Source organism: Orycteropus afer, unplaced genomic scaffold (assembly GCF_000298275.1).
Source record: "Orycteropus afer afer isolate SDZICR_OR568_19922 unplaced genomic scaffold, OryAfe1.0 scaffold00365, whole genome shotgun sequence".
NCBI classification, from domain to species: domain Eukaryota; kingdom Metazoa; phylum Chordata; class Mammalia; order Tubulidentata; family Orycteropodidae; genus Orycteropus; species Orycteropus afer.
Genome location: NW_006921952.1, coordinates 2,621,139 through 2,629,078, shown reverse-complemented (window position 1 = coordinate 2,629,078; position 7,940 = coordinate 2,621,139). Strand labels below are relative to the sequence as shown.

At 42.9% G+C, this 7,940-nt stretch overlaps 1 protein-coding gene across 1 annotated transcript in view; it reads left to right on the top strand.

Annotated features, from left to right (window-relative positions):
- Nucleotides 1-7,940, top strand: part of EXOC4 (exocyst complex component 4) — a 1,013,282-nt gene that overhangs the window by 480,309 nt on the left and 525,033 nt on the right. The window contains exon 9 of the mRNA XM_007952929.1: nt 5,005-5,101. Within this exon, the coding sequence (XP_007951120.1) occupies nt 5,005-5,101 (97 nt within the window). The remainder of the gene's footprint in view (nt 1-5,004; nt 5,102-7,940) is intronic.

The window sequence follows — 7,940 nt, the reverse complement described above, 5'->3', positions numbered from 1 at the left end:
TTGATTGCAGTCTTTATCTTGTAAATGGGAAAGCTGAGGCTCAGAGAACTTCATTGATTCTACCACATTTCTGCTGATAACACATAGTAGACCTCGAGTCTGACACATGATCTTTTTGGTTTTTCCACTGGACTGTGCCCTCCCAATAAGAACATTTCTCTTCTTTCTGAGGCTTTGTTTTTCTACTTCTGTTTTATTAAGATGACTGTGTTGATAATAAACTACATCAAACTCTAGTTGGCAAGAACCAAGGAATAAATAAATAAATTTAGATGCTAATTACTTAAGAGTAAATGAATTATAGAGGAAGACGTGGGCCTGAGAGCCCTGAGACGCCCTCAGCCCCGCTGTCGGGAGGCTCAGTGCCACTGCTGCCACTTGTCTGAGTGAGCCTGTCAAACGATCATCCTCTCTGTTAAAAGCAGGAAATATGACTGGGCCACGTCTTCCCCTCCTTTTGCATGATCCATATTCTGCTTGTAATACCGTTGTCAGCTTCCTTTTCATCCCAGCCATCCATCATCACTAACCATTTTCTCTGGTGCCTCTCACCTGCCTCGGCAGCCCAGATTAGGCTGTGAGTATAATGAGTGGAGGGGAGGGAGAAGCCCTGCCCGCTGGAGCCCTGCTCGGCACTGAACAACCTGTCCCATAAGAGCATTCTTGACAGCAGCTCCCAGGTTGCTTGATTATGGCGAGTGAGGCATGGTGCGTTCTGCCTCTCTCCCAGAATACGGAAATGCTGGAAGGGATCTCGGGGGCAGAGCCTCACAGACTGTGCAGTCTTTGGCCACGGCCTTTGCTTTTGCTTTTGATGGCTTTATTTTCAAGAATATGTTCGCCCAGTCGATGCTGTTTATTAGAAATTTAGTAACTTAGACTTGGACTTCTAGTCTAGGAAGAGGTGGTCACGGCAAATCCAGTGTAGATGGCACTTGGAAATGGTACCGGAAGAGGAGACAAGGTTCCTGTAGGTGGAATTTTACTTGGAGCTGGGCTAGAGAGGGTAGTCTCTCTTTTTTTTTAGGTTTCTGCACAAATTTGCGTTTTATTTCGTTTAACCCCTGCTATGTGAGCCAGGAATTGTCTTCCTGTAGCTAGCAGGGGCTTAAGAACACGTGACACTGTTACTTAGCCTGATGACTGTCACCTGCCTCTTCTTCATAGCCACGTCTTCCTCTCGCTGACATCTCCAGTGGCTTCTGTGCTTTATTTTTGATATTGTACCTTATCTTTTTACCCTGTATTATCGATACCAACAAATGTTTGTTAAGCATACCTACTACATGCAACTGTTTGGAGATACAGAGAATTGGTTACATTTGTTAGGTTTTGAGTGTTTACAAAGGACTTTCCTAAGTGCTTTCTTACCTAAAGCTAATAGCATTCTATAATAATAAAAAATTAGAGCTTCCTTTGTTTCTTTCTTCCCTCAGCCAATCCAGGCTTTATCACCACTTTCCCGGAACTGGCATTCCAGGTAGTGGAAAGGTTACATAAGCATGAGAAAACCAATGACAACAACAGAAGTGACCTATGTTAAGGTACTTAATGGGTCATTTTATGGACACGCACGCACGCATGCACGGATCCGACTCATAGCGACCCCTCCTTGGGTTTCTGAGATGGTATCACTACGGAAGTAGATTGCCCAGTCTTCTTCCGAGGAGTGGCTGGTGGTTTGAACCACCAGCCTTCTGGTTAGCAGTCACATGCCTTAGGCACTACACCACCAGAGCTCTTATTGTATGGACAGTCTCTGTAAAAGGCATTGTGGACATTGAGCAAGGTACCTTGGACAGTTCATAGGTAGACCTGGCCCTACATGAGTAGTATGAGGAGAAGGGTTCTCGAGATGGAAGCCCAGTTACGCCAAAGGCATCGAGGTGGGGTTGCACGCAATGTACTTCCTATGCCTGGAGATACCAGTTTGACTGGGGTACGTTGATCAGGTCTCTGTTGATTTACTGAGAACCTAAAATCATGGACCTTCATTCAGCATAGAAACCCATGGAGATATCAAGTCCAGCTCACTTATGGCTTTAAGTGATACGCTTAAACTGTATTCTTATTTAAGTACCTTGATTCCTCACATAGAAATTATTGTCTTGCTTCTGAGGCAGAGTATAACCTGGCTTCTCCTACACAAACACACACACATTTCCTTGGTGATGCAATTCTGACTATGTTTCATGATCTTAGAAGAGGTGTTAGTAAAGAAGAGCCTTCATTCTTTTTCCTGTTTGTAACTGTACCATCTGAGCCACCGAAGAAGATTTTTATGAACGGAGAGGTGTTTGTGTCAGCCTTGTTCCTCTCCTTGGAAATCAGCAAGACCACTGGCTTAGCAGACATACCTCTGATGCAAATAGAGTAATAAAAGGATGGATTTCTTTTCTCAACTGAGGAAAAACAAATTCATGATTTTTAATCAAGAGCTGTACATGCCGTTATATTTACTTTTTGTTCTTAAGGAAAACTGTGCTCTGATTAGTGAGTAAAACAAACTGATCCAAGAGGCATTTGTCTAGACTCTAATGCCTCTGGGAGGTCTTGATGATCCACAGTATGGATTTCTGAAGCTTCACATGTTTTTATCCATCAATTTCCACAGGCCCTCAGAAACCATTAAGACAGATAATAATTCCAGGTGAGATTTAGTTGTGTTTGGTATTATGTAAAGAACTATAATCGAAAGAAAATGTTTAAGTTAGAAAAAAAGAGATGAAATACTACATGTGTGGCTTGTTCTGGTGTTCAGGAAGCCCCCTTTCCCACCTAAGTTCTCAAACTGTTGAGCGATTAGATACCTAAGGGAGGTGGGAGGTGAATATCACTTTACAGTGGTATCAACTAGACTGATGAGTGTAGCCTTGTTTGAGAGGCAAATGAGCTTGCTAACTGGATGTCAAAATTAGACACGTTTACTTAACCACTTACAGAAAATGCTGGACCACTTTAGGTCTCTCTGAAAAGGGCAGGACTTTCAGTGCTCAGCTTGTAGCCCAGAGGAGTCACTAGAAGGTATAAGCATTAACGTGCTTGCCTACTGACTGAAAGGTGGGAAGTCTGAGCCCACCCAGAGATGCCTTGGAAGGAAGGCCTGGCGGTCTCCTTCCAAGAGAAGCTATGACAGCCGTCTGGAGCACAATTGTGCTCTGGCACACATGGGGTCACCGTGGGTTGGAATCAACTCCGTAGCCATTGGTTTTGTTTTCTTAAAGCAGAGAAAGCTTACTGTGGATAGGCATTCAGGTTTCTAAGTTGGAAGGAGGGCGTTGCTGAGCGAAGCATGTCCAGCTTACTCTTTTCACTTTTACCAGTCAAAGAAGTTACTTCACTTTCTTGAGAATGAGTAAAGAGGTGGAGAGAGACTAGCAATTGTGTTAATTTAACTTCATTGTAATGGAACGAGACATGAGGAGTAGGGGGGAAATAGTTCTCCTGACAGTCTAAGTTGCACATTTTTTTTTTTTCACATTCTTAACTCTTTGCAGTTAGAGTTTATCTTAAGTCAGTGGCCTCTTAATGACTGTCAGCTGGAAGACAGTCATGATGAGTGACTTGGAATGGGTGAGCCTGCTTGCTATGCCTTGTGCCTTGACCCTTACGTGTTTCACTTAATTAACCACTTACAGACTGTTTGAGGAAGAACTGTGCATCCAGATAGTATCAGAAGGCCTGAGAGTATCACAGTACTGGTAGTGTGAGGAGTATAGGTCCTGATAGTTTCAAGAAAGCACCAACATTAAATCTTGCCGAATGACTGTCAGGATCTTTTTTGTTTTGTTTTGTTTCATGACATTGACTGCAATTCCCCACAATGTAACAGCTCTCTTCCCACTTCCTCCCCTTAGTTACCTCTTCCCTGTGTCATTCCCTCCCATGCACTCCCACCCCTTGAGCTGTCTCCCGGTACACACACTGCCCTTCTGTTCTCCCACAATTGATTGCTTTGAGGCTGTATCTACCTGATGTAAATGCTCCTCCCATACGCCTGTCTGTTGTTTGGCTGGAAGTCACAGAAGTGACTTTGTTTCTAGACCTGAAGGGTAGCTATGGGCCACAGTCTCAAGGGTCTTAGCAGGTTTTATCAGACTAGCAAACCTGGTCTCTCTTTTTTTTTTTTTTTTTTTTATGATTTTGAGTTTTGTTTCACATGGTTGATAGTGGTAGCCAGCCACCATCTAGTTCTTCTGTTCTCAAGGTCATACAGGCTGAGGATAGCATGGTCTGCTAGTCCCTTGGAGTAATTGTTTCCATGTGTCTTCTTTGCTCTTCTTTGCTCTGCAGGAGGAAAGACCCATCATTTCATTTAGATGGCTGCTTGCAAGCTTTTAAGACCCCAGTCACTACTCACCAAAGTAGGATGTGGAACATTGTTTTTGTGTAGTATGTGAGGCCAGTTGAGCTTGATGTCCCCTGAGACCATGGTCCCAAGCCCACAGGTCCAACTGCTTGCTCCCTCAGGGTTGCTGGCTGTGGCCAAGAAGCTGCCACAACCTTGCCCCTTGGCTCTACTATACATTCTGACATTCTTACTGCACATACAAATGCGCACGTAGAAACATCGTCTGTCAATGCTATACATGGTCATGGGTACACTCCCCTTGCCTAGACATTCCTATATCTTACAATCAGCGAAGTCTTAAATTTGATGAAATCTAGTCAGGTTTATATGGGTCTCTGTTCCAACCTTTACAACACTGGACAGCTTTGAATGTCTTCCTTCCTCTGGAAGTTTCATGTACATTACACAGATGCTAGGGCATCAAACTTTTCACCTCCACTGACTTATATCCTTGTGGTTGCTTTAAATGTGCCGTTATTCTTACCGTGCGTCATGATCACTCTCCAGAGAGAAGATGCTAATCTGTTTATTCAAGTGGGGAAGACTGGATCAGGCGATTCAAAATAAGCTTGTAGATATGGAAGGCAATTGTTTTCAGGCAAAAGGCAAAGTTCCAGTGAGTTAAATGTTTTATTTTTTCCTTTTTCTAAAAGGGGGTCCTGATGACAACTTAATTGAAGGGGGAGGAACAAAATTTGTCTGCAAACCTGGAGCCAGGAACATTACTGTTATATTCCATCCATTACTAAGGTAAGTCGGATCCCCTGATGTACTTCCTGAAGATCAATGCTTCCGTTATTTATGTGGACGTACTGCCTGCCAGTAGGTCGGTCAGCATTGACACAGTCATCGGAAGACTTGGTCCATTTCCTGGGCTTCACTAGCAAAGTTGGATGATCAATAGAACAGATGAAGCCAGCCACACTAAGTAGCTGCTGGGTCTCAGGAGTCAAAGGCCCTAAATGCTTTTGTTTCCTTTCTGTCTGTCATTCTCTCTCTCTTGCTTTCTCTCTCTCACTCTTGCTCCCTTCCTCCCTTGCTCTTGGCCTCCCTTCTTTCCTCTCCCCCACCCTCCTCATTCTCCTTTCCCCTCTTCCCCCACTGTCCTCCGCTAACCTCCCTTCCCCTTCCCTTCCCTTCCCTTTTCTTCCCTCTTTATCTGTCTCAGAATTGGCCAACAATAGCCCGCGGGAGAAATCTAGCTGGTACCTGGTTTTTGGTTTTTTTTATACATAAAGTTTTATTGAAGCACAGTTAGTTTACCGTTTACATATTGCCCATGGCAGCTTTCGTGCTACGACAGCAGAGTCCAGTAGTTGCAACAGAACCCATATGGCTCCCAAAGCCTAAAATGTTTGCTCTCTGGTACTTTACAGAAGAAAATTACAAACCCCTGACCTACGTCATTTCTACTAATGACTGAGATATCCATTGAGAATTGGCAGTTCTCTGAGCAAACATGACTTATAAAAGCTGAAATACATTTTATCAATCAAATACATGGTATGATATACAGAATAGGAACTTGATGGCTAAATAAAATCTATTAGAATGTTAGTTTATTGTGATGCTGTGATTGTAGCAAAGTAAGAACCCATGATAGTTTGATTGAAAACAATTCTAAGCTCTGCATACCTTGTAAAAGGTACTACTGATTAGACGCAGGCACCTACTATCATAGTAATTACATGTTTTCTGTGAAATGAACCAGTATATTTTTGTTGTAATTTCATAGAATGAGCCAGAAACTCCTAAGTAAAATAAAAGCTCTGTGTGTGAAAACATTACTGAATTTTCCAGAGACAGCATTATATGTACTTTCATAAAATATAAGCAGTTTATTGCTGGAATTATCCTACCTTCTTATAAAGCAACTTTTATTAAATTACTGTCAGAGGTCTGTTTAGGTAACCAGTTATTTGAATTGTATTGCTTTATTTCCCCTAATTGGCTTTAAATGCAAAACTTAAACGCAAATAAAATACAAGAAAAAATAGAGATTGTGAAAGAAAGTTTATAATCTTAAAAAGAGAAAAAGTCTGTTTTTGCAAGCATTTGCAGCTTCTGAATCATTTTGGTATCATGGAATTAAGAGAATCGGGACTATTTCTAGGTTTGGTTGACACACACACTCCCCTAATAGGTCAATTACAGCCTATGGAACTTCTAGATTATAAATACACACAGAGAGCTTGGTAATTAGTTTGGTGCTCACTCTCTTCTCCAGTTACAATTGATTTCTACTTAGTTAGTGCTGCTAATTGTTAGGGAAATGGGAAAGTACCTTAATCATTATAGGCATCTTCTAACCTGGATTTAACCCCATAATTCACTGCTGTCTTCACCACGGTTTGGGTGCGTGGAATCCTCTGCTTACATTTGTTCCCAAGTGTATATGGGAGGAATCCTTTGGAAGCTTTTTAGCAGTTTTGTCAGTAACTACTTTGAGAGAATTTGTCACATAGAAAATTTTTTTTTGTCTTTTCAAGGACAAGTCAGGAGAATGAAATTTGTGTGTGTGTGTTGCCTGTATCAGTACTTATTTCACTCATACAAACATGTTTCTCCATGTATCACTTAAATGCAAATCATCTTTTATCTACTTTTTGAAACACTTTATCGTGGTTTGGGTGAAAGTTTATAAAGCAAATCAGTTTCCCATTCGGCAGTGAGTACATTTTGTGTCGTGACCTTGGTTGCCGTCTCCTCAGAGTACCAGCGCTCTCCCCACTGCCTCGCTGGGTTCCCCGCTTCTGTGTGGCCTTCTCTCCTGCCCTCTGAGCTTGGTTTTCCGGCAGATGCTGCCCTTTTGGTCTCGTGTGGTTGATTGCTCTGAGGAATACCTTCCTTACATGTGGTGTTCACTTCATAAGCCTGCCTATTGTTTGCCTGAAAAGTGATCTCTAGGGGTGGGTTCAATTCCAGGTTTGTAGGGTGTCTAAGGGGCCATATCCTTGGGGTTCTACTAGGCTCTGTGAGACCAGTAAGTCTGGTCTTTTTTACGATTTTTAATTTTGTTCTAACTCTTTCTCCCACTCTGTCCAGGCCCTTCTCTTGTGATCTTGGGCAGGGTGCTTGACTGCAGCTGGGCACCATCTAGTTCTTTTGGTCTCAGGGTCTTGGAGGCTGTGCTTCACCTGGTCCATTAGTGCTTTGGAGCAATCGTTTCCTTGAGTCTTCAATTTTCTTTACTCTTCCTTGTCCCGGATAGGGAGACACCGATAATTGCATAGGGGACTGCTCACGAGCTTTTCAGACCCTAGTTGCTACTCAGGGTGCCACTCACCGAAATGGGACACGGCACATTGTGTTTGTGGACTGTGCGAATGCATTTGACCTACATGACCCCAAGACTACGGTCCCAAGAGCCCAAGCCCAGTGTCTCAGTCCTTAAAGGTGTTTGGCTAAGTTGTTTTTGTACTTTGCCCCCTGTATGCTGTACTATACACATGGATGTATTTACAGTACATACCAACACTTTGTTGTTGTTGTTGTTATGTGCCGTTGAGTCGGCCCCGACTCATAGCGACCCCTCCTTGAGTTTCCGAGGCAGTATCACTACAGAAGTAGGATTGCCCAACCTTCCTTC